The sequence below is a fragment of the Pipistrellus kuhlii genome, unplaced genomic scaffold (assembly GCF_014108245.1).
Source record: "Pipistrellus kuhlii isolate mPipKuh1 unplaced genomic scaffold, mPipKuh1.p scaffold_m20_p_26, whole genome shotgun sequence".
NCBI lineage: Eukaryota > Metazoa > Chordata > Mammalia > Chiroptera > Vespertilionidae > Pipistrellus > Pipistrellus kuhlii.
Window position 1 is genome coordinate 6,143,574 of NW_023425525.1, and position 24,944 is coordinate 6,168,517.

General features: G+C 57.0%; 3 protein-coding genes across 5 annotated transcripts; all 3 read right to left on the minus strand.

Moving 5' to 3' along the window:
* Positions 1-7,891: 7,891 nt before the first annotated feature.
* Positions 7,892-12,218, minus strand: HOXA5 (homeobox A5). The gene is made up of 2 exons (XM_036453870.2): positions 9,936-12,218; positions 7,892-8,946 (listed from the first exon to the last, which is right to left on the minus strand). Exons 1-2 carry the CDS (start codon positions 10,834-10,836, stop codon positions 8,696-8,698), a joined length of 1,152 nt encoding a protein of 383 aa, XP_036309763.1. The 5' UTR covers positions 10,837-12,218; the 3' UTR covers positions 7,892-8,695.
* Positions 12,219-12,335: 117 nt separating this feature from the next.
* On the minus strand, positions 12,336-19,461 carry HOXA6 (homeobox A6). Of its 3 annotated transcripts, none has more exons than XM_045587213.1 (3): positions 19,123-19,461; positions 14,185-14,299; positions 12,336-12,758 (listed from the first exon to the last, which is right to left on the minus strand). In XM_045587213.1, the coding sequence occupies exons 1-3, from the start codon at positions 19,459-19,461 to the stop codon at positions 12,499-12,501; spliced, it is 714 nt and encodes a 237-aa protein (XP_045443169.1). In that variant the 3' UTR covers positions 12,336-12,498. The 3 variants fall into 3 exon arrangements, with proteins under 3 accessions (XP_045443169.1, XP_036309769.1, XP_036309771.1); XM_036453876.2 differs by having other exon boundaries at positions 14,185-14,446; XM_036453878.2 differs by lacking the exon at positions 19,123-19,461 and having other exon boundaries at positions 14,185-15,213.
* A 1,419-nt stretch (positions 19,462-20,880) lies between these two features.
* On the minus strand, positions 20,881-24,233 carry HOXA7 (homeobox A7). Its single transcript, XM_036453879.2, has 2 exons — positions 23,383-24,233; positions 20,881-22,369 (listed from the first exon to the last, which is right to left on the minus strand). The coding sequence occupies exons 1-2, from the start codon at positions 23,750-23,752 to the stop codon at positions 22,050-22,052; spliced, it is 690 nt and encodes a 229-aa protein (XP_036309772.1). The 5' UTR covers positions 23,753-24,233; the 3' UTR covers positions 20,881-22,049.
* Between the last annotated feature and the right edge of the window lie 711 nt (positions 24,234-24,944).

A 24,944-nucleotide genomic window follows, 5' to 3' on the forward strand; every position in this document is an offset into this window, starting at 1 on the left:
AAGATGGGCTTACACAGAATCCCCCAAGGCCTGTAACTTGTCTTTGTGGTTCCTATCATAAACACAAACGGGGCCAGGACCACCAAGTGTTATCTCACACACGGACATTTTGACATTTTACTGCAAGATTTATGGCTGTAATAAACAATCTCAGTACCTTTTCTGATCCTTCCACAGTCTCTCTGTGCAAGCCACAGCATCATTCCACTGAATCAAATAATCTTTTGGAAAACATTTTAAAAAAACAACAACAACAACACTTCTTGCCTTTATGTAAAATCCGAGACACCAAAATAAAGCCAGAAAGAAACTAACTCGATTAATACATAAACCAAAGTTGACCAGCAGCATCTCGCCGAGAAAAAGATGGGGTGCTCTGAAATGGAGCAGAGAAGGCGGGCTAACCTTCGCACACCAACTGGCTCCCGTTCCAAGTGGGAGCCTCATCCTTTCCTTGGTAAGCACGTTTGCTCATTTCCACATGCAGGGATCACATATATCCCCAACAAAGGCTTTCTTAAAATCCCATTAAATGAAACAACTTTTCATCATGTTCTCGAATCCCAGATGGAGAAGGAGAGCAAAGGGAGTCCAAGGGAGCGGGAGGGCGAGAGGAAGGCAGGCTTTGCAGCCTCGTTTGAATCTGATTTGAATCATTTTGAATATCTTTGGAATGGCCTGCCCTCTTGAATGCGACCCTGCCCCGAGATTCAAAGTGACCGAACAGTGACACCGTGTGCATTTTGTTTCTTATTAATCTTACACATTGACAGTCTTTGTTAAGTCACAAGGCGCGCCCTTCACCAGCCGACATTTTCATATTTGTTAGACGCGCTGACCTGAAGTTCACCTCGGCCTTGGACTTTGCGCTTCTAAAAGGTCTATACAGTGTCTTTTAGAGGGCAGGGTTTCTGCCCAGGTCACTCCTTCTCAGGGAAAACCGAAGGGGGGAGGGAGGAGAGCAAAGGAAATGTAAACGTTATGGAATGTATTGACTGTATTTGTCCTTTGTTCTTTAGAATGAGAGTCCCCCAGACTGACTGCTAATCTCTGGAATGGCTGGATTTCAGAGTGCCTGATGGTGGCATTTGCGGGCTCTCTCCTACCTACATGAGGCACATGATTTTAGAGAAGCAATACTTTATCACCCATTTGAACCATTAATTGTTTGGGGGCAATTTCCTTGCAGTAGTTTATAGCAATGAGCATGACCCAGGCATAAAGATTGAAATGTATACTTGCATTAAATATAAATTTTCTCCAGGAGTGTGTAAGAGGCCTAAACCATCAAAATCCTCCAAGTAAAAACGTATGCACTCTTAAAAGCAATAACTTCTTCGGGTACCTTTTACTTTCAAAACTGACTAAGGGGTGTCTGTGCTTATTGAATCTGACATGTTTCTAAGGCGTGGGACCTTCTTAACCAATAATACAATAACAAGCTTCTCTCAGAGGGACACATAATTGTCTTGGTGAGTAATAGCGGGGGTTTCAGTTTCCCCCGTTTTGCTAGCCCAGATGTGGTGAAGTGTTCACTGCTGTAACAGCAATCACCACAGTTGTTCCCTTTCTTGTTTTCATCTGGCACACCCCCATTTGGCTTCCAGCTCTTGGCCAGAGCGAAAACTTTACACATCCAATAGCGGAAGCAATCTGATTACTTCCACCGCGGCACTGTTTGGGAAATATTTACCACTGAATGTCCCTGGCACCAGCAAATCCAATCAACAAGGATATATTGGGGTGATCTTGCACATGCCTAACAAGAGTCTACATTCTGAGTAGTTGGATTAACATCTTTATAGTTAAAAAAGAAAAACCCAGAAAAAAAAATTTCATTTTTCTCTTCTCTGCTTCCCTTCAATGATTACTTAAAGATGGATACCTGGAAAAGGAAAACACGTCCCCCAGAAAACATTCTATGGCACCGTCACTTCCAGCTAATATGGGTGCATGAGAAATAAAATAGTGTTCAGCGCTCCAGACGCAACTCACACAGGAGGCCTGGTTCCAGTTGGCTTCCTTAACACACTGTTCCCTTTCTTTCCCTCTCTCCCACCCTTCCTCCTTCCTCGGTCTCCTCTCCTTCGCCTTTATTCCAAATGTGTTTTTAAAGAGTATTTTCTGGAGAACAGAAGTCTGTCATGGTGCTCTGACATTTCTGGATTCCACCTTCCTGCTCAAATGGCATATTCTTTACAGTCTGGCTATTCACTTACAGATTGTAGCATTTCTCTTACTTTCAATGTAGGGTTAACAACTACCGTAATGAAAAATTTCCCACAACAGGAACATTTTCAGGGCACCAATGAGCATTTTCTCACTGGGGGAGGGGGGGAAGAATCCTGTCCCTTCGGGGGAGGGTTTCCGCTTCCTCCCTCCCCTTCCCAGCTCTAAGAACTCTTGGCGTTCAGTGGGTGGCAATTTCAGAAAAAGCGTTCTGTGTTTGAAAATTGCCAAGAATACATTTGGTAAGAAACGCCTGTTTGCCCTTCTCAATTTAGGGATCATTATGGGCACTAAAAAGAGAGAAATGGCGAATCAAAATCACCGTTTTCAAATAAAGGAAGTGTCCTGCCGGTTCTCTTGCCTTTGAAAGGTACCACGGAGCATTGAAAACTTGCTACGTTATTTCTTAAAGGTCCACTGATGACTTCTGAGCTTTTTTATTTTTGGGCCACACCCCAAGACTCCTGCTTCACCGGCAATCTAAGGTGTTGGTTTTTCCAGTAATGTAAGCCTATTTACCTGCTGCTATTCCCTCCGAATGGGAACGATAATTCAAGATGAAATACAGCATGTATTACTCTTGAAAAGAGGAATTTTCTATCCTTTTCTCCGTAATTGAGGTCATTCAACCACTAGGGTTCACCTGGAGTCCATACCGTGATACACACGTCACTCCGAGCCATTTTATCTTCTGTGCTGATAGTCAAGATCGCAGCTCTAACATTGACATCAAACTCCGTCTGGGCAGATGACTAAGAGTGCTGCCCAACGTAAACTTTTGACCCTCAACTTTTTGACCTGCAGTTGCGACGCACTAACCACAAAGATATACAAAGCCGGGCCTTTTCTTCCAGGGAGAGGCCCCCTCCCGGGATCTCAGGGACGCCCTACTCTGCCTCAGCCTTCTAGAATAAGGGGGTGCGTTAGATTTGTGTGTGTGTTTGTGACTGTGTTTCCTGCCAAACCAGCCTCCTGCCTCTTTTTGTTAGCCCTTAAACTAGGAAAGAGATCATTTTTAAATCACTCATCATCGCATTTAACAAGAGAAATCGGGAGCAGGGCAGGGCACCTAGCAAAAAGCGAAAGGAAACAGAAGATGGGGAGAGCAGGTAACGGAAGCTGGAGACATTGTTTCCCCTTTATTTAAAAATAAAGACGCAGCCCTAATTGAGGGGCGAGCTGGCCCGGGCAGGCGAGTTGACTGTGAACTTGTACTAAAGCGTGCTCTGCTGGCGATTCCTAGGGTGTGCAGATTTATCTTCTCTGCATTTACTTAACCCGGCAGTGAACTGCGCGGGCGTCATTTGTTAGGTGATGACAGACTGCACCTCTAGCGAGGGCTGCTCCACAAAATCGCAATAATTACCCAATAACCTCCATAACAAATATTATTATTGAAAAGGCCAGTTTGTGGGGAGGGGATCTGGTGGGGAAGGAACCTTTCTTTGTAAAAAAACAAACAAAACAAACCTAGGCGAATCTTCCAGTCCTGAGGCTTTGGATGGCCAGGACCGAGGTGCCCCACTCCTGTGTGGGCGGGAGCCTGCGCTGACCCCCTTAGCCCCGTCTGGAAGCCCCATTTATAGTTTTTGTCACTGCCTGGAAAGAAATTCTGCCCTGGAAGCCAGAGGGAGAGAGCCACACCGTTCTGTTCTGTACTCTCCATGGTGGGCGAACCTCAGGCAGACTCCCAGGCCGGGGCAGGGAGAGGCTTCCAGGGGAATCTTTTAAGCCAAAAGGGCTGTTTTCCCCTCTAATAGCCCATCTTCAAGGATGTCATTTGCTCTCCCCTCGCTAAGAGTTTGGCTATAATACTCTTCACATCTCAACAAATAAATGAACCTGACTCCATTTCTGGTAGGAAATTCTGTCCTGCCCTCCCAGGGCCGCGGACAGTGAGGCAGGGAGAGCAGAAGAAAGGGAATCCTGGGATCATGTTGTGGAATTAGACCATGGAAGCCCTCACAAACCCCTAAGTGAGTGTGACCAGAAGCTTCCTATTGTATTTATAGTTCAGGAAATACTGTGTCCGTGGCTTGTAGAAACAAGCGGGGCCCTCACATTTCGGACACCTTCTCCTTTTACACAGGCAGACACTCTGCCCCCGGCTGAGGCTGGAGGTCTTCATAAAGCTCTCAAGGACAGATATTTTCTAAAGAAGTTTCTCTGCAAAAACAACCCACAAGCACACAGGAGAAATAAGTTATCTACAGAAATGAGCAGATAACCAGCCATCCTCTTTACTATGCTTCCTGTGAAAATAGGAAGAAAGAAAAAAATTCCTCCAGGCACGCTCACGTAGGTCTGACTGGATGCTGTGTGTGTTGTTGTTTTTTTAAAAGTCATTTAACTCCATGTGAGTTGGCCTGCTCCTTAAACTCTAAAGTTTTATGAAGATTACAGCAGACAGAAATAAGCAAGCTGACAATTTATAGCCTCTGAGTCTTTTTAAATCATGGGAAAGCTTCTCCACAGCGTGTGATGCTGGCTATGGGTCCACAGCCCTCCTGCCCATTCCCACAGCCCAGGGTGGGATGTGGCCACGGGGGTGGTGTGGCCACTTCCTCCACGCGAGTTACTCAAGTGAATCTGCCAGCAGCCCTATCACTCTTTTTTCCCCCTGCTACTAATTTTAGTCCTCAAGAAAGCACTCGAGCAAGATCACCAAATGAGCAACCAAAATAAACCCTTCACCCAGTATTTTCCAATAAAGAACCCAACACTCAGAGCAGCGAAACAAAGACTGCAGGATCCTTAGACTCTTACAATAAAACAGAAAACCCCAAGAGAGTTTCTATCCTGGTCCCCACCAAGGTGTAGACACGTTTCCCTGAGCACAGACACGGCAATTCCCACGTTCACGGGGCACAAAAAGGGACCTTGGGGTCTCCCTGGCCACTCACTGTTCTAGAGAGGCGGGACTTGGGGGAGGGTCTGGATCTTTCAGGGGAACTTCCCAGGTTTCGCTCTTCAGACCGCTCTCTTTGGGAACATCTGTTGGCTAATGTTGGGTAGGAGCGGCCTGTGCATACAATCAAGTATGTTGAAACTCCAAACCTATACTTGAAGTTTTTTTCACTTTGAGCGCTTGCAGAGAGCTACCCAGTTCACAAGGAGAAAAGCATCTGGAGACAGAAGATCCCATTTTTTGTCTGTTTGTTTCATTTCTAAGTTGGAGAATTTGGCCTAATTCCTCAGCCGGGATCGGGGGAAATCCGCAGGGTCCCCTGTGGGTACCCGTCCAGAGAAACACCTCGGGGACAGGCCACGGCATCTGCCACTGGGGAATGGGGGGAGGGGGCCGGAGGGGTGGCTGAAGCCAAGCTGGGATTGCACCCAGGAAAAAACTTATTTCCCCTGGCTTCACCCGCGGGTGCAATATCGGGACTGTTTTGGAAATCATAGATTATGTAAATTTCCTGGGATCAAACAGAAGGAGCAGCTAACAAAAGAAAGGCGGAAATCTCCTACTGACAAACGACCATTTCTTCCCTCATCTACCCTTTATGACGTGTCAGGGAAAACAACCTAATGGCTCTGGGACTTTTAAGTTGGGCGCTGAAGACACCTCCATTTCCCCCACCTTTAGGCCCCGTGTGGGAGAATTCCCTGGCTGTGGAGGGGGAGCGCCTTCCTCTGTCTTTAGAGTTCTCCCAAGGGTGGTGGGATGCCTCAGTTGCCTTTTGAGGGCCCTGCCCAAGGATGTTTTAAATCCTACAGAAGGGGAGGGGAAAAGGAAGGAGAGTGAAAAGAAAGGCGAGGCGGGAGAAAAGAAAGCGCAGTAACCCCTTTCATTTAGCCTGGGGATTCAAAGACTAAAGTTAAATCCGGCCATAAACTTTATTGCTTCAGACTCACAGCCGGGTGAGAACAGTCCCACCGAAATAAAAAGAACGTGCAGGCCAGCAAGGTTCAGGGCCTGGGCCCCCGGGGGCGGGGTGGGGGGTGGGGAGCCTCCCCCCAGGTGGGGGGACCGGGGTCCCCATTGCCCTGTAGATGCCAGGGTCCTGGGCTCCGCCTGGCAACCCAGGGGCCCAGCCTGGAGGCGCGGCCCGCGCCCCGCCGCCCTCTGCCACCCTCTGGCTCTCCGGAGCCCGCCTGCAGCCCGGCCCAAGGCGGCCACCCCCATCCAGGGCTGCCCGGTGGCCCAGGCCCCGGCGAAGACACTGCCACAGCCCCACAAGGAACCCCGCCGGAGGCCGCAGGCAGGCCTGCCTGGGCTTTCTCTCCAGCTCCCCAGCTCGGGGCGGCCCTGGCCCGAGCGCCCCACGGCCTCCCAGCCCCCACCCCGGGCTCCGCGATCAGGACCCACCAGCTCGGGGACGGGGGCGGCCCAGCCCAGAATGCACACCCAGGCCCATCGGCGCACAAAAACCAGCTTTTCTGCAGGGCGAGCGGCGGAAGTCATTAGCAGCCGCGGCGGCAGCCCCAGGCCCGGGCCGGCCAGGCCGCGCCGCGCACCGTGTGGCCCGCAGGGCAGGCTCCTGGCGCTTCTGGCGCCCAGAGGGCAGGTTTGCGCCCCCCCTTTTAAATTGGGGGCCACCTCAGCGTTACTGAGCCCGAGATCGGAGCGAGAGCGAGAGAGAGAGAGAGAGAGAGAGAGAGAGAGAGAGAGAGAGAGAGAGAGAGAGAGGAGAAAGCCAGGAGGAAAGTTTTCAGAGTGCAAATAAACTCCCAAGGAGGCGAGCTTACCTTAATGCGGAGGGAGCCATTTTTCAGAGAGTTTTGAGAACTTGTGGTTTGGACACTTCTGGGCCTAAACTTGACAATTTGAATGACCAGGCAGCACACGTAGCCTGCAAAAGAGTCAAATGGAGTCCAGCGTCAGTGCGATTATATGTTATGTGGTATATAATGTTGGATGTCAACTCCCCAAAACCATAAAACTTACTTTAATGGCCCCACGTGACGCTTTATAGCCAGTGAGCCGATCTGTCTGTGCTATGGATGATTTTACGATCTAATTCATAGACAAAACCCTATTCATTTGGCACCCAAATGTCATATAGCCGGAACTGGGGCTTATAAAGTTTACTGTTTTATAACTTTTAAAAGGCAAGACGGCATCAGTGTAAGCAGTCGGTAAATGTGCAAATCTCTAGTTGCGCTTTAGCTGCCCTGAGGAGTTTCCCAATCGAGCTAGGATGGGGTAAGTACCTTCCATTTGTAGCAAATTAATTGTAGCGAAAGGAGCCAACTGGGTTCAGGGTGAGGTGTGGGAAGGGGTGCCTGGGCGGGATAGAGGCAGCGAGTTTGGGGGCCACAGCGAGGCACAGCCGTCTCTTCAGGTGGAGGCCCAGGATGGCCTTGGGAAGAGGCGGCCTCTGTGCGGGCCCCATGGGCCGCTAACAAAGCCCTGGGCTTCCTTCCTTTCTCTCTCTCTCCTCTGTGTCGTACCCAGCAAGTTGACTCGGTTTCCTCAGAGATGGGCAGGTTGTAATGACGCTCTGGGGACCCCTACCGCTCCCCACCTTCTGTCCTGAACTTTCTGAGAGGCCAGCTTTAGGAAGGCTGTGGGTTGGGGTGTCGGTCTGAGGTCTCCTGGCACGGGCAGGCTGCTCAGGTAGCCTCAGACCCCATCCGCCTCCAGGACCCGACAGACAGACAGACGGAAGAGCAGAAAGAGCCGCTCGCTCTTTGGCACAAACCAGACCAAGAGAACTTACAATAGAAAGTTTATTTTTTGTTTTTGTTTCCAGTCAGTATTTTTTTTTTCCTTAAAAACAAATACAAAAAAAAAAAAAAAAAGCTGATCACAGTTTGCTTAAACAGCCAGACTTGGACAATATTTGTAACTTTGTTCACAAAAACATACATCACTGAAGCTGCGCTTATAAGAGCCACTTCCAGAGTTCGTGCAAAGGGTCCTACAAAGGCACGCAGGGACACACCGCTGGGAGTCACAGTTTTCGTCACAGAGTCACTAGTCACTACACGTCAAACAAGTTAAGTTGTGTCTCATCAAGTCACCGCTACAACAGCATTACTTACACAAGGAATATAGGTAGTTTGAATAAAAATATCTTTAACAGCTTGGAGCTATTGAGACAGGAACACTTCCACTCACATGCACAGTTAAACAACTGGAGTGCAACACACAACATTGGCACTAAACGAGGTCGAGGGGGGGGGACTTTTTTTTGTGTGTTTTTTTTTCTCTTTTCTTTCTTTTTTTTTTTGTTATAGTTACTTCAAGTAACACAGCTTGCTTCATATAAATAAGTTAAAACATCTATTTTTTTTTTCAAGACAAAGCCATTCAGGACAAAGAGATGAACAGAAAGCAGATCTACTTATACAGGCGCTATAATGGCAATAAACAGGCTCATGATTAAAAGATGAATCAGGGCAACGAGAACGGGGCTTCTTCACAGAAGGAACACAGGGGGGGTCTCAGAAAGTCACCTTAGTACTGACACTACGCGGGGTCCGCTAATACTGCTCAGTACTTTAAACGCTCAAATACTCAGGGGCGGAAGGCCCCTCCCGCGGCGGCCATGCTCATGCTTTTCAGCTTATTATCTTTTTTCCACTTCATCCTCCGGTTTTGGAACCAGATTTTAATCTGTCTCTCGGAGAGGCAAAGAGCATGTGCTATTTCGATCCTCCTCCGGCGGGTCAGGTAGCGGTTGAAGTGGAACTCCTTCTCCAGCTCCAGCGTCTGGTAGCGCGTGTAGGCCGTCCGGGCCCGTTTGCCTTCCGGGCCGCCTATGTTGTCTGCAACAGAAAAGCCAGCGGTTTAGCCACCAAGTCCCCAGACCCCGGCCCCCAGAGCCCGCCAGCTGGACGGGCCAGGGTCCAGATCAGTGAACAGGAGAGAAAAAGCTCAACAAGTCCCCCCGCTTCGCCCCCCCCCCCCAATTTCCTTCCCTCTTCCTTTCTAGAGAGAAAACAATACGGTTTGGACTCTGGGAACAATCAGGCCATCTGAGGCTGGAGCTGCGCCCCTGAGGATCCCTCGCTCTTCTTCCCCCCACCCTCCCAAGTCCTCTCCTACCCTCTGGCCCTGCCCTGGTGCCCCGAGGCCAGGGCACAGCCCTTCCAGGCTGCCGCCCGCCACCCACCAAAGCCGGGCCCTTTTCGGAGCGCCCCAGTGGCCTCTGGCTCCCTCTCCCTCCCAGCTCCAGCCCCGGGAGCCGCCGCCTGCTCCAGCCCGCACGCTTGGGGCGCCCGCTTTCTCTTTCTTCCCTTTCCTTTCCTGCTCTTCCTCCTGCCCCCAAACTTCAGAGTCCCGCCGGCTCTCGCAGGGGCTATTGCCCCCAAGCCCCTTTTCGGGGACTCTCATTAGGAACGCCGTTTCCCCCAGCGTCGCCCTCCTCATAAATTATCCGCCCTGACAAGCCCGATTCACAGCCCCGACTGCCATCCTCCCTCCACCTCTGCGCCCTGCCCGGCCGGCCTGACCCGGGAGCGCGATCCGGGGCGCCGGGGTCCGACAGACATGGGTTTTCTCCTTTCCCCCCCACTTTCAGCGTCTCCACTTGCCTGCCCGGCGGCTCCCCCTACCCCCACCCGCACCCTGAGAAGGCAGGGCGCCGCGAAGAAGAGGAGGAGGAGAAGGAGGATGGAGGAAGGCAGGGAAGGAGGCGCGGGGAGAGGCTCCGCGGGGCCGGGAGCGGGATCGGGAGCGGGATCGGGAGAGGCGGGAAAGGAGAGGGAGCGGGACCGCGCCCCCGCGGCCGCGGGGGGAGGAAGGCCGGCGTTACCATGGCTTATGTGCAGCTTGCGCATCCAGGGGTAGATCTGGGGCTGGGCGGGCGGCGCCGGGCTGGGCTCGCTCTGCGCGCTCGCCGGCTCGCTGCTGGCGGGGGCGTCCTCCTCGGCTCCGGACGCCGCGGTGCCAACCCCCTCTCTGCCGCCGATGTGGGTGCCGCCGGCGGGGGCCGGGGCGCCGCTGGAGCCGCCCAGGGAGTTTTTCCCGCCGTGGTGGCTGTCGGCGCCGGGCGAGGGGGCCACGGCGGAGCAGGGCAGCGGGTCGGGCGGCGGCGAGTGCGTGGCCGCGGCCGGCTGGCTGTACCTGGGCTCGGCGGGCGCCGCGCTGGCGCCGGCCGCGTAGCCGCGGGCGCGCTCCCCGGAGGAGCCAAAGTGGCCGGAGCCCGAGCGGCCGACGCTGAGATCCATGCCATTGTAGCCGTAGCCGTACCTGCCGGAGTGCATGCTCGCCGAGTCCCTGAATTGCTCGCTCACGGAACTATGATCTCCATAATTATGCAACTGGTAGTCCGGGCCATTTGGATAGCGACCGCAAAATGAGTTTACAAAATAAGAGCTCATTTGTTTTTTGATATGTGTGCTTGATTTGTGGCTCGCGGTCGTTTGTGCGTCTATAGCACCCTTGCACAATTTATGATGAATTATGGAAATGACTGGGACATGTACTTGGTTCCCTCCTACGTAGGCACCCAAATATGGGGTACGGCTCCGAATCACGTGCTTTTGTTGTCCAGTCGTAAATCCTGCCTGATGACCTCTAGAGGTAAACTCGCGCACTAATGGGGGAGCTGGGTGGAGGCGAGAGGGGTGGGGCGCGCGCCCCGGGCGCGTGCCCGCCGCCCGCCGCCGCCGTTCAGTCGGACTCGAGCGCCACCCGCTGGAGGCAGGGCTCATCGCGCCGCTCCCGACCCGGGGCTGCGAGGGCCGGGGTCGAATCGAGGTTACGGCCCATTATGGCAAAATTATTGCATTTCCCTCGCAGTTCCATTAGGATGTACCAATTGTGAGGCCGTCAGCTGCCGATCGCGTGCCCGGCGAGGATGCAGAGGGCTGGGGTGGGGGAGACGGTGCCTTGGGTTTTTATTTGCGACAACTTTTATTTCCCCCGCTGTGCTGTGCAGCCCCTCTTGTTTTTATGTCGAGGTTGGGGTCGGTTCTGCCCGTCATGCCGGCAGCTCTGAAATGTGAAAATGCAGAGATCACCTTCGGGGGAGTGGGGGGAAAGCCATTTAGCCCATCGCAGAAATAAATCCTGCCCTCGGCAGGAGCTACAATCGCGGCTCTGTTTTTGCGGGTGCGGGAGGGACAGGATCCCGGCCGCGCCTGAGGGACAGGCGTCTGTTAGAGAGAGCTTTTGTGTGGCGCTTCTCCGCCGCGAGGTCACACTCCACACACTTTTATCACCGAGCCGATGGTCCTTTCATGCAAATTTGTTTTTTGTTTTTGTTTTTTCGTGTCCTTGGCTTGCTGTTAGCTTTGCTCTAAGGATCCAGCCAGGGGAATCTTCGGCGCCGGGTCTTTTTTCCTGGAGCCGCCGGGCCCCAGGTCGGAGGGGTTCCAGGTGAACCCAGCGAGTGGGCCGAGGCCCCCGCAGCTACAGACGCTGCTTGGGAGCTGGCGGTGTGTGGGCCGCGTTATCGGGGTTCTGCTTAGACCCCCAGGAGCACATGGAGGGCGCTAATGGAAGCATTGCCAGCCGGTGCCTCGTATCCCCGCAGTTGCTTTCCTGGTTCGGAAAGATGAAAGTAAACCACAGAGACAGCCGAAAGGCAAGGCAGGGTTTCCCCGCCGGAGGCCCTGCGTCGCAGGCGGCCCTGGCAGCCTGGAAACCATGATGCAGGCCGCTCCCACGGCCCCGGCCCCTCCTCTGGTGCCCACAGCGCGGTGGCACCGCCGGAGGCTGCATCTCCTGCGGGAGCCGGCCGCTCCGGGCTGCCCGGTTCCACCCGCGCTCGGCGGAGGCTGCTTCTCCTCCACGGACGGCGGTGCGGGAACAGAGGCTAGACTCTGGGGGGAGGGGGCCTTTGTTCCCGAAGCTTCTTCCTGTCGGGGGCGGCCCGGGAGGCCACCGCGGTGCCGGGCCCCAGGCTTTGGGCTCCCTCTCTGCCGTGGCCAGAGTCGATTTGGCGGTGCCCTCCGGGGACTTGGTGGCGAGGGACCGGGGCCAGAATGCCCAGGCACCCAAAGAGGATGGGTCCCGGGCTTCTTTCCTCTCCAGCAACCCCGATCCCGTGCCAGAGGCGAGCAGAGGCGCTACCCACGAGCCAGGGGCGAATTGGGGGCGCTCCGGGCGGGCAGCCTCGGGGAGCGGGGTCTGTGCAGCCGCCCGCTCCGCCGCTGACACTGGCTGTGTGTGTGTTGTTTTTTATGTTGTTGCTTTTTTTTTTTTCTTTTGTAAGAAATAAATGCTCAGGCGTTTGCAAAGCTCCGGGCTCCCCTGAAGCTGCGTAAGCCCCCCAGATGGTAGCAGGCAGAGAGAAAGGCTGGGGAGCGGGCGAAGGCGAGGGAGCAGAGCCGAGGGAGGTCGCGCCGCTGGCCTGGTCCCCGCCCGGGCGCCTACTCGCCCGCTTTGGCCTCGGCCTCCTCCCCGCCGGGCTGCGTGGAATTGATGAGCTTGTTCTCCTTCTTCCACTTCATGCGGCGGTTCTGGAACCAGATCTTGATCTGGCGCTCGGTGAGGCAGAGCGCGTTGGCGATCTCGATGCGGCGGCGGCGGGTCAGGTAGCGGTTGAAGTGGAACTCCTTCTCCAGCTCCAGCGTCTGGTAGCGCGTGTAGGTCTGGCGGCCTCGGCGCCCGTGGCTCCCGTACACGGCACCTGCGGGCAGAGAGCCCCGCGCCCTGAGCCCCGATCTGGGCAGCTGCGCCAGGCAGCCCCGCACCCCCAGCCCCTGGGCTGGAAACCGCCCGCCTGCACTCCAACCTCTGCCACTGTCTTGGGCCAAAAGCCTTCTGGTGGCGAAGATTATTTCATCCCGAGCGAGATGTTTGCCACCTGAAATGACTTGGGTGGGAAGTTATTGGGTTTGTTTTGTTTTTTTGTTTGTTTGTTTTTTGTTTTTTAAAAACCCTGCTCAATACAAAAAAAAATACAAGCAAAAGAATAGAACGGGCATTCCTAATTTGGGGTACCTCAGCCGCGTTCTGTGGGAGTGCAGTGTGTGTGTGGGAGTGGGGGTGTGGAACCCTGTGAGGAGGGGAGACCCCTGCATCCACACATGGATGTCTGTGGAGGTGTTGCTGTGGCCAGGCACCCCAGGATGGCTGGTGAGCACTCAGGGTGCTTTTTGGGAAATTAAGAATGGTCAGCCTTCTCAGGTCTTTGCAAATCCCCTCAAATTGTATGGCCCCATCTGAGAAATGAAAAGCTTCCTTGAAAAAAAAAAACAACAACAACACACAAAACAACAGTGGATGCTAAAGCAAAAGACTATAAGTTTTAAAATTCGCATTAGGCACTGTCCTGCCCCAGGATTCCCTGTGGAGTTTTGGGGAACGAGGGGCAAAGGGACAGAGCGGTGGGCCATCTGGGGTTCCGGGAAATGGAGGCCTGGGATGGGCTATTTGTTCTGGTGCCAGAGGGGCCGTGGGTGGGGGCTCCCTCCAGGCTGGGTGGCTGAGGTGCAGGCAGGGTCTTAGGAGGAGGCAGAAGTTGGCTGTAAGTGAGCAGTTGAGTAGAAGTGGGAGGAGGAGAGGGAGGAGAGAGAACGCTGCAGCTGGGGATGTGGCCCTCCAAGGCTTTGGGGTAACCCTGGAAGAGGCTAAACGAGGGCCTCTTTCTAGGTGAGTGTCTGAAGGGCAGGAAGGGGAGGGGGGTGCCAGGGATGGGTGCAGAAGGCCATCTGGGCTGGGGATCTGAGCAGGGTGCTACCAGGGCGAGTGTAGGCAGGAGCTCCCTCCCACCCAGCCTGGCTCTCTCTTTAGTTTGCCCCTGTCTTGGGGTTCACATAGCAATGACACCCCCACTCCCCCCACACACACACACACACTTCTCTAGGGTGTCACCTTACATGGACACTAGTGTCCTGCCTTCACTCTGCCTCAGCTTGATTGCTCCATTGGGAATGGGTTAGTATTTTTTTTTAAATCTTTTTCTTAAAGCTAAAGAAACTTTCTTTCTTCCTTCCTTCCTTCCTTCCTTCCTTCCTTCCTTCCTTCCTTCCTTCCTTCCTTCCTTCCTTCCTCCCTGCCCCTTCCCCCTCTCCCTCCGCTCTCTGGGGGGCGGGCTGCGGGGAAAGCCTTACCCGCACAGGAGTTCATCCGCTGCATCCAGGGGTACACAGGGCTCGTGTACTTCCGGTCGGCGCCTTCCTCATGGAGGGCTTTGCCGGGCACGCTGCTGCCGTCGGATTTGTACTGCTGCTCGGGAGGACAGTGCAGGTAGTCCCCGGGGCCCCTCTGCTTGCCACCGCCCGAGGGCGAGGCGCCACTGAGGTCCTTATCGGAATAGAAGCACGAGGCCCCGTACTCATAGGACGGCCGGCCGCAGGCCAGGACCGAGTTGGACTGTTGGTAGAAACAAGGTGAGGTGTACGTCTTGTCCGGGAGGCTGGACGCCCCGTACGAGGCCGGGAAGGGCCTCAGCGCGTCGTAGCCGGCCGGGTAGAGGGGCAGCTGGCCCAGGAAGGAGTCCTGGCCGCTGGGCAGGCTCCCGGGGAAAGTGGGATTCACAAAATAGGAACTCATTGGCGCGCCCCTCCGCAGGCCCGTGATTTGTTGTGTATTAGTACATCTGGCTATAACTATTAGTAGTCATCGAACTGGTTTGTTTCTGGATGGCCGAACGCCAAAAGCGACAGCAGCAAATCGCACCAGCTGACGCGGCGGCGGCCAATGGGAGGCGCGCCGGGCCGCTCCCCGGGGACCGCGGCGACCGCGGCAGCAAAGTTACAAACAGCCCCGGCCCGCGCCCGCCGCCGCAGATGGATGGCCGCCAGCCGGCCGCCCGCGCCCTGCCCCATCGCCAGCGGCGGGCACGGCCCTCCGGCCGGGCAGGGGCGCCCAGGCCCCGCCAGGCCCCGCCGGGCCCGCTCCGTCCTCCTCCCCCTTCGCCTCGTTGGGTTTTGCTGGTTTTTCTCTCCAAACAGGAACCCTGACAGCCCCGCGCCCAGAGGGGCGGGGACGAGGGTGGCCCGGCTCTCCGGGGCCTGCCCTCCCGGCCCGGGTGGGTCTGCCCCTCCCCCCGCACCCCCCTGCCCTGGGGTGCAGGTCCCCAGCTGGAGACGGGCTCTGAGAAACCAGGCCCGAGCTCTGAGCTCCGCACCCTGCGCCCCAGGAATCACCGCACCCCTTCTTTCCCCTTCTTTCCCCTTCCCCCCCTTCCCCACGCCCAGCCGGGCCGGGCCTGCAGCCGCAGAGCGGGCGGCCCACCTGGAGCCCACGGGCCGGCCAAAGGCAGCCCCTCGCTGGCGCCCCTCCTCCCGCACACAGCACGCCTCTTAGAGTCCCCGACTCCCTCCCCTCTGAAGGCCAGCGATGCCTAGCCTCAGAGCACCCCAAACCTGTGTGGCCTCGTCCGCCTTTGAACCCAGGAACCGAGAGGCCAGAAACCACTGTTCCCACCAGAAAGGGGCCTTCGGAGCAGTGGCCTTGAGACAGCTCTGCAGCCGCGGGCCGGGGACCTGCTCCCCTCGCTCAGAGCCCAGGGAATCGCCCTCCACCCTGACCGCTCAGAACCGAGGCAGAGCCAGCAGTGAAGCTGTCCTCCGTCCAGAGGTTCGGGGGACCCAGGGCGCCTGGCCCGGCCGCTCTTAGGGGCAGCTCGCCTAGGCCCGAGGCTGCCGGGTAGTTGCTGTGCTTGGTGTCTGGGGCGCCACACTGTCCTGGGGTGTATCCTTCCTGGGGCCGGTCTGGGGCCTGCCCAGGACAGGCGCTCCAGATCGGGGACAAGCTGTCTGGGGAGCTCGGGGAAATGGTCTGGATTGCTTTCACGGCAGCCCCAGGCCTGGCCTTCCCCAAACAGGACCAGAAAAGCCTGTCCGGGCCGCGCTCCCTGAGCTAGGAGGTGTGCCCCGGAGAAAGCTGACTTTTACAATGCAGGGAGCAATCTCGTTTTGTAAAATGTGATTTTCCCCCCCAATGGCATTTTTACGACTGTATTTTGGGGGCTTGTAAAACCCCCTTGAATTAGCTTTAAAATCCTCAATTCTGTGGAGATTGAAGAAAGGCTGTTTATATGATTTGGTTGCATTCCCAGGGGGTGATTATAAGCTCTGTAAACCTCTGGCAAATGCAGAGAAGGGGGTTCAGTACTTGGGGGTGGTGATGGCCCTTAGGAATCTGGAAACGATTTTCTTAATCTCTTCCTTGCTTTTTAATTTCCCCCTCCCCTTACTTCCCCCAAAGAGGAAAAAATTGGAAAAAAACACGAGACTCAGGTTAGTTAGGTGCACAGAGCCTAGCGTGCACCCTGAGAGTGGCTGTGCCCAGCTCTGGGGGCTGTGCCCAGACACCCGCCTTTTAGTTGTGTGCACCCAATCAATCGAAGCTGGGAAAGTTTCTCCTTTGCATGGATAAATAAGGGCCTGGCAGGACAGGATAGAAATTTAAATCTCCCTTGCATGTCTTCACGGAAAGGATTAGATGGGCGAAAATAAACACTCAAAAGTCAAAATTTTTAAGGGAATTCTTTTTTAAAGCTATGTTCCAAGAAAATCATGTTTGAATTATTATTTCTTAAACAAGACCACCAGAGGACAGTGATTTCAAGCAAGGCATTATGTAAGATAAAAAAACAAAACAAAACACACCGTTTGGAGATGTTGATAAATGATTACATTTATAATTCTGCTTCGTTCCTCCAGTTCCCACACAATGCTAGTATTTACCACTCTTATTATTATTTGTTATGGTTTGACCTGGATTTTCAATCTAATAATGCTCCCAGCCAACAAGAGAATTTGATTTCTCAGCTAAGAGCCAAACCAAAACAAAACATTATATTTCCAGTTCCTATAGGCACTAAGAAGAAAAAATATATTAAACTAAAATCTCCACATGTTAGCCAAGGCTGGCACATATCATGTTGGCAGCCACCCAAAGATAGATATTTCTCCAACCAGTGACTGAATATATATATATATATATATATATATATATATATACACACATACATACATACAGAGAGAGAGAGAGAGAGAGAGAGAGAGAGAGAGAGAGAGAGAGAGAGATTCAGGCAAGAATAGGAGTCCCGATGGTGGAGGGAGCCTTTACTGGGATGGTGAGAATGGCCACCAGGGCTCTCCTCTCGGTCAAAGCCACACAGAAAGTCCACTTACCTTTCAGCTGCTCTTCAAAGGGGACGGGATGGTGAGCAGGGCCCCACAATCCGCCCTTTTCCTGGGCTGCCCACTGAGCGCCTTGACCCTGGCCGGGCCGGCCTGGAGGACGGCCTGCCGGTGTTGGGGGACCTTGAAGGCCACCCCCCCACCCTGATCTCTAGCCCAGGCCGGAGCCCACAGCACACAGGTGCGGCCTGTGCTTGTCAGGGGCTTTAGCCTGGCCCCCAAGCCCGCCTTCCTTGCCATCGCCAGTCCTCCTCGGGGTCAGCCAGGCGCGCAGGCCTCAAGCCACCAGTGGTCTCTGTGCTCTCAAAATCCCAAAGCGCCGAGCTCCCCAAACCATCGTGCGCCCCCGGGGCGCCTCAGGACGCGCAGTTTGGACAGAAGCAGCCATGGCGTGCCAGGCGGCCTGTACAACCAGTCTCCATGGTGCTGGGGGAGGGGACCCGAGTCTAGCCGGGAGTCCGGCTCCTGTCAGGTGGCCAGGACGGGGGAGGTTCCCGGCCAGTCAGGCCCTGGGAGACCGCCCCTTAATCCTCCCTCGCCCCCCTCTGCACGGCCCGCCGGGATCTCCGAGGGGCCCAGCACTGCTCCGCCGGGCTGCAGGCGCGGGGCGGCGGCGCGGTCCCGGCGGCGGCCACAGCGTGGCAGCAGCGAGCCGCCCGGCGGGCGCAATAAATAATGGGCCCGGCAGCCGCAGCCAGGCCGCCCGGGCCCTGCCATGCAAATGCGCCGCTTTATCCTGCCGACTGCACCCCGAGTGCCCCCGCCGTGCCCGCGGGCGCCCCGGGCCTCCGCGGCCCTTCTCCGTTATCTAACGCGCACCAGGCTAGTCCCTTAAGATGGGAAAACACCAATAGCTGCACCAAACACAAAAAGAACTCGAGCCAGAGCCTCGGGGCGGTCTCTGGTTGCTGCCCCGGGAAGCTCCCGGGGCAAATCCGGCCAAAAGGCACCCGGACCAAACCGCGATCGGGTCTGTGCACCCGCGCGACGCACGGCGAACCCCGCGGCGCCCTCCGCGCTCCACCCGGGAGGCTCCCAGCGCCCTCCCCGCTCCCCCAAGGTGGGCCCGCGATCGCCGGCCCGGCGGCGCCCAGGTCCGGGGCGTGGGGGTCCCCCTATCGCCCAGACTCGGTTTGCGCCCTCCTTTCAACCTCAGCTGAGGGGCCCCTGCCCCTCGCAATCACATCGCTCCGCCGAAACTTCCCGCCAAGCAGCACCCAGACATTAACCCCGTCCTCTCCTCCAGCACAGCCCGCGCCTCTCCCTCTCCCCGCGCTCCTGGCACCTCCTCTCCCATCGGAACCGCGTGGAGGGAAGCCGTCCGCCAGCGAGGACTCGGCCGCATTAGTAAGTCGTTTGCTCACCCTCCTCTACTCCCTCCTTCCACCTTTCCCCCCACAAACCAAACCCCGGGAGCAGAAGGTGCTGTGCTGATCTAGGACGCCCGTCCGCAGGGGCACCTGGCCCTCATCGCTCCCACCTCTCCAGGTCGGGAACTGGCCCCAGGCGTTGGGGCATCAACCGAACCAATTGGGTCATGAATGAAAAAAAAAAAAAAAGGAAAAACACACACACACATAAACAAACAAACAAACCCGAGAAGGGGGGTGGGGGGGCGCAGGGTGCAGGGCCACCTCCTCTGGGGCTGGGCCAGGTCGCTGGGGCAGGGAGGGAGCTGGTGCCAGGGCGCGGTGCCACGGGCGAAAGGCGGGCATCCGCTGCCACCGGGAGCCAGGTGTGTGTGTGTGTGTGTGTGTGTGTGTGTGTGTGTGTGTGTGGTGAGGGTGGGTGATGGGGAGTATGCCCATCTCCATAGCCAGCCTGTGTGCCCTCGCCCCGCCGCCCGCGCTGGCTGCCATCTCACCACCTTCGCTCCTGTCTCCCCACAGGTCTCACCTTCGGATGGCGGCTCCCAGAAGCTCCTGCCCCCTGACAGCTGTGGCCAGGGCGGCCCGGGGAGCCGGATCGCCCTCCTGCCCGGGGCCGGCGGACGAGGGAAGTGAGCCGGGCTGGAGCCGCGGAGGCCGCGGCGGCGCCGGGAGCGGGGCGCACCGCACCGCCGGCGGGGAGGGCCGGCCCGGGGCCTCGCCTGGCTCGCCATCGCCGGACAAAGCCAGCCCAGCCGGCTGCAGGCAGAGCTCCGAAGCAGGCAGGACGGAGCGGAGCGCAAGAATGCAGCTCTATTCTCGCAAGGGAAATTATAAAAAAGTTCATGTTCACGGTTCCCATCCACATGACCGACGACGGCCAATGGAAGGGCCGAACAACTCATAAAGTTGTATTGCAAAGTTGTAAATTTTCATAAACAACAACGGATTTATGACCCTTTCCCCATCTCTGAGAGGAGGCAGCTCTTCCACCGGCGCCATCTTACCGCCGAAGCCGCCCCGACTGGGGCCGCAGGGTTTGCAGACCCGGTTAGCGGGGTTTATTCAGAAGCAGGAAGAGGGGGCCCAGCCCCGAGCCTGGGGTCAGGTCCTCACCCACCCCCCACCCCCATCCCCGGCTCACTGCTCCCTGCGGCCCCCACCGCCCCTCCCCAGCTCCTCATCCTCTCCGCACCCAGGCGCCCCCGCACCCAGGCGCCCCGCCCAGGCTTGCGGGTCTGCGGGCCCTGCCCATGCTCCTGCCCCTGCCCCTGCCCCCTGCCCCTGCCCCCTCGCAGCCGCACTGCGGGGCTCTGAGCAGCCCTCGCTTAGCCCGAATGCGGGTGGGGGGCCGGCAGAGGCCCGGAATCCCCCCTCCCAGCCCAGGTTCAGGCTCATGGAGAATTCTCGGATCAGTCGCAGGGTGATACCCCTTTGCAAGCCCACCCCGCAGCCTTAGAGGCAAGGGCGGGTTTTGGATTTTGGCTTCGCTCTTGGAATTTATGAGTGTGTTTAGGAAGGCTTATAGAATAGAATGTACCTACAGAAGATTCCGTTTTCAAGGCATCTGGAAGGTGTTTGTGGGCACACCCACAAGCCAGACAAAAGTGTTCCCCCAGAGAAATTCACATGTGCATTCGGGGGCACACAGCAACGCATCCACTCAGTTATGGACACAGAAATACACGCAATTATTCACACACAGAAACATGCTCACTCAGTTACAGATACATAAACACATACAATTGTGGACATAAAATACACACAGACAGACACATAAACACATACAATTGTGGACATAAAATACAGACACAGAAATACATATAATTGTGGACATAAAATACAGACAGACACAGAAATACATACAATTGTGGACATAAAATACAGACAGACACAGAAATACATACAATTGTGGACATAAAATACACACTGACACAGAAATACGTACAATTGTGGACATAAAATACACACAGACTGACACAGAAATACATACAATTGTGGACATAAAAATACACACAGGCAGACACAGAAATACATACAATTGTGGACATAAAATACAGACAGAGACACACAGAGATACATATACAAAAAAGCTACACACATACCCACACAAACCCACACAAAAAGGAACTCACACGCGTACACACCGATTCAGGGACACCCACCCTGGACCCTGTTTGTCCTTCCACTTTTGCTTCCCTTTGAGCACGCACAGAGCCAGCTTGCTCTCTGGCCAGAATGACCCTCCTCCCCAGCCTCCCTCCCCAGATAGAGCAATCCACACTTCTTTGTCATCAGGCATCTTTATTTTGCTGTTACATAAAACACGGTTAGCTGGGCAAGATGGAGGAAAGCATACCTTCCTGTTCCTGGAACCCGAGGCTCGAGAGGGAGGGGGGGGACACAGGACAACACCGGGGATGAAGGGCACCGGGGAGGGCACTGGCTCTCCCCACCTGCTACAGATTAGCTCAAGACAACACGCCATGCTACAAGGTCACCCCGTGAACACATTCTTCCCAAGGCAAGACATCGCCTTACAAATGAGCTCCAAGACCATATAAATGACAACAAAACAATCTTGTTCAAATATACAATATTTGCTATTGTAGGCAGTCAGGGTGTCCATGGTCCACACCGCCGGGCAGTAGGACACAGGGGCGGGGAGGCTGGGAGCATCTCTGCAGCCCTAAGCAGCAGCTCACTCAGAAACCTGCAGCCAGCTCAGGAATGGCCCCCTCCGGAAGTGGGGGGTGACGGGCCTGAACTTGGAATATCCAGGCCAGAAGAGAGGGATTCTAGGTTGCAGCACTTAAGAATGCTTTGGAATAAATATATTATTTTTCGATTTAAATAGAAGCCAATGCCCTGGTCCCCAGCACCTTCTCCACACAGCCTCAGGGACCCCAGAGGCTGCCAGCCACAAGCAGCGGGGGTCCTGGCCTGGGAGGGCCGGCATAGGTAGCAGGCGAGCCAGGGAGCACAACATAGGTAGTTTGGGACAATAGGTAGTATTGAGGCAGGTCCTTGGCCTAGAGGGAGGTGCTGGGTGTCTGCCAGTGTGGGGACACTCCAGGGTTCCTGGGAGTGGAGGTCCGCTGGGCTGGGCCCATAGGTAGTTTGGGGTGCCTCTCTCTGAGGCCTGTGCTAGGTAGTATTTCAGCCATGCCGGTGCGGAGCCAGCCGGCCTAGGGATGGGGGGTGGGGGTGTCTGCTGGGGGGCCTCTGAGGCAGAGGGGAACCCCCCAAGGGACCCAGTCTAGGCAGCTGCTGTCCAAACAAGTTGGGAATTGGAGTGGATAATGGGGTAGGTGGGGGACTGGGTGGGGGTTTTTTTTGTTTTGTTTTGTTTTTTTACATTTTCTTTTTATTTTTCAACTTTTGTAAATAAAACCGATGAGTCTCTAACGATGCTTTCCGGACTGTCTGGTGCAGCCCAGGGCCCTGCTGGGCCCCTCACTCCTCCTCCTCTTCATCCTCCTCTTCCTCCTCCTCCTCCTCTTCGGCCTTGTCCGCCGAGGCGGCCTCGGCTGCTGCCTCGGGCACGGGCCCCTCGGGGGCCGCGGCCGCCGCCGGCCCCTCGTCCTTGTGCTCCTTCTTCCACTTCATGCGGCGGTTCTGGAACCAGATCTTGATCTGGCGCTCTGTGAGGCAGAGCGCGTGGGCGATCTCGATGCGGCGGCGGCGGGTCAGGTAGCGGTTGAAGTGGAACTCCTTCTCCAGCTCCAGCGTCTGGTAGCGCGTGTAGGTCTGGCGGCCCCGCTTCCTGTCAGGCCCTGCAGGCAGGCACACGGACACAGGGACACACGGACAGACAAGCGGAGGGGCCATGGTCAGGACAGTGCGTTCATCGGGCCCAGGGCCGGCTCCCCTCCGCCCTGCGCCCCGCTCGGAGCTGGGGGAGGAGCCCCCCACCGCCCTGCCAGACGCGCAGGGAGCTCCCAGCAGCTCCCCGAGGAGGGAAGGCGCAGGGTCCCAACTTTCCAGCCGCGCTTTCCAGCCGGCTAGGCTTCCACAATGTCCCGCTCCCCCTGACAAAGGGAAATTGTAAATATAGAGTGCGGGCAAGGGGGAGACGCCCCGCTTTGGCCATTCAAAGACCAGCGGGGCCGCTTCCCCGGCTGGCTGGCTGGCTGGCTGGCCAGGCCGGTAGGCGACCCCAGGCAGCCCACCCTCCAGGGGCCCCCCTCGCCTCCAGCAGCCCGCGCCCCCACCCTGGGACCTTCCTAGGTCACTCCGACCCTCCGTCCCTGCTCCAGCGTCCAGCCCGGCCTTACACGGGCCCCGGGCGGGCGCGGGGGCTGGTGCGGGGCCCTGGAGGGTGAGGCTCCCCCAGGTTTTGAGAAAGAAAAACCAGGCTGAAAGGAAGAGGCGGAGGGAGGGAGGGAGAGAGAGAAGGGCAAGGGAGGGAGAAAGAGAGAGAGGACAGCGCACAAACAAACTTCACGTTAAAATTCCGAGGCAAAGGGAGTTAAATAAATTTACGAGGATTGAACCCATTAATCGGGCCATAAAAAGTTTTATGAGCCTCATTTACATACAATGCTGCGGGTTCTCCACGCTATGGCGCCTCGACTCTAATTAAAACCAGAAAGGCTGCGCCGCCAGCAGTCAAGGGGCCTCCGCCCGCCCGCAGCCGCCAGCCCCGGGCCCCGATCGCCCCGGCCCCGCGCCCCCGGCTCCCGGCTCCCGGCTCCCAGCCCGGATCGCCCCGGCCTCCGGCTCCCGGTTCCCGGCTCCCAGCCCCGATCGCCCCCGGCCCCTGTCCCCGGCCCCGGCCCCGGCTCACCTGAGGACCGCATCCACGGGTAGATGCGGAGACTGGCCTCGGCCGCGCCGTCGTCCGGCTTGTCGCAGGCGCCTTTGGCGAGGTCGCCGCCGCAGAGCGCGGGGAGGCCCTGGTCGAAGGGGGCGCAGGGCAGGTTGCCGTAGGCGTCGGCGCCCAGGCCGTAGCCGGCCGCGAAGGGGCCCTGGTACAGGGGGCCGCCCACGTTGTACACGCCGGGCACTCCGGCCGCGAAGCCGCCCGCGCCCGCGCCGTAGCCGCTGCGCTGCGAGCTGGGCGCGAAGGAGCAGGACGTGGGCTCGGCATTTTGGAAGAGAGACGCCCCCGCCGTGTATTTGCTAAAGAGCGCGTTCACATAGTACGAGGAACTCATAATTTTGACCTGTGATTTGTTGTCCGGCAGCTTTCGGTGTCGGTTTTACGAGGTAGCGTGATATATGATAACATTACACCCCCAGATTTACACCAAACCCCATTTTCTCCGGGACGGAGCGCGCCGCGGCACGTGACCGCCCACATGACCGCCTCCGCCAATCTGGGCCGCGCTCACAGGTGGGCCGCTCGGCGGGGCCGGCGCCGGGCTGGAGGGGAGAGGGCTCCGGCGGGCGGCCGGCCGGCGCGCCCCGCGGGGAGGGGACCCCGGGCTCCGCGGGGCCCTCCCGACCGCCGCCAGCCCGGGCGCCCGGCCTGCAGGGGCTGCGCGGGGCCGACAGGGCGCGATCGAACCCTGGACCGAGCCTGCGGGTCCTTCTCTGCCCACCGACCCCGTCCAGGGAGGGTCTCTGCGCCCCGCGCACCCCCAGAGTGGCCCCGCGGGCAAGTCTCTGCTTTGGGCAAATGGACTCTTGGCCCGCGTCTCCTCCCGCCCAGGTCCCTCGTGGGCCTGAGTGCCAGTCTGATGGCCTGGCCTAGACTCCGATTCGGAAGGCAGCGAGAAGGCCACTGCAAACTGGAACCATGTGGTTCGAATAAAGTCAAGGTCTCCCGGCTTCCTTTCCTTAATCAGGGCGCGCTGGTCATCCGCCTAAAGGAAGCGGGCGAGTGTTTGCCTATTAATGAGCCTCGTTTGCCAAAAGATTTACTAACGTGGGACTCCCTTCCCTCCTCCTGGATACCGCTGGCCCCGCAGGCTCGGTGCCTTCGCTCTCGGGCACCTGCCTGACCTCTGACAGCCCCAGAAACGGTTGGACATCCTTTTGTCCCCCCAGCAACCCTGGATTCTCCCAGGCTGCGGGGGAACCAAGTCTCCCCCAGGCCCTGCAGCTTTCTGGGTACCACTTGTACCCTGAGGTTTCCGGGAGCCTGTGTACCCGCCTCCCCCCCCCCCCCCCTTCTCCCTCGGGGCACAGGGACCCTCCTGCGTGCCTGGCAGCAATAGATGCTGTAGCGCCAGTTTGGGGAGCAGAGAGGGAGGCCCGGGCACCTCCTTTTCTTTTGGAGACCCCTCCCCGAGGCCCCCCCAGCTCCGGCTGCGTCCCCTTTCCAAAGATCAGCTCCCCGAGGGTGGAGTGCACAGGAGTCTCTCTGCCACTCAGGCCCGGGCTTACCTTCCCTACCTTCCGGAG

What these genes read in the sequence shown, in the direction of transcription:
- HOXA5 (XM_036453870.2), bottom strand. Translation starts at nt 10,836, where the DNA reads ATGAGCCCTGCCTCCAGCGGGTGGCGCTCGAGTCCGACTGAACGGCGG. An exon ending in CAAGCTGCACATAAGCCATG is followed by an intron (nt 8,947 to 9,935) that starts GTAACGCCGGCC and finishes TTTCTGTTGCAG; the next exon opens with ACAACATAGGCGGCCCGGAA.
- HOXA6 (XM_036453876.2), bottom strand. Translation starts at nt 19,461, where the DNA reads ATGTGGATGGGAACCGTGAACATGAACTTTTTTATAATTTCCCTTGCG. An exon ending in CTGGGAGCCGCCATCCGAAG is followed by an intron (nt 14,447 to 19,122) that starts GTGAGACCTGTG and finishes TTCTACCAACAG; the next exon opens with TCCAACTCGGTCCTGGCCTG. An exon ending in GCGGATGAACTCCTGTGCGG is followed by an intron (nt 12,759 to 14,184) that starts GTAAGGCTTTCC and finishes CTCTGCCCGCAG; the next exon opens with GTGCCGTGTACGGGAGCCAC.
- HOXA7 (XM_036453879.2), bottom strand. Translation starts at nt 23,752, where the DNA reads ATGAGTTCCTCGTACTATGTGAACGCGCTCTTTAGCAAATACACGGCG. An exon ending in CCCGTGGATGCGGTCCTCAG is followed by an intron (nt 22,370 to 23,382) that starts GTGAGCCGGGGC and finishes GCCTGCCTGCAG; the next exon opens with GGCCTGACAGGAAGCGGGGC.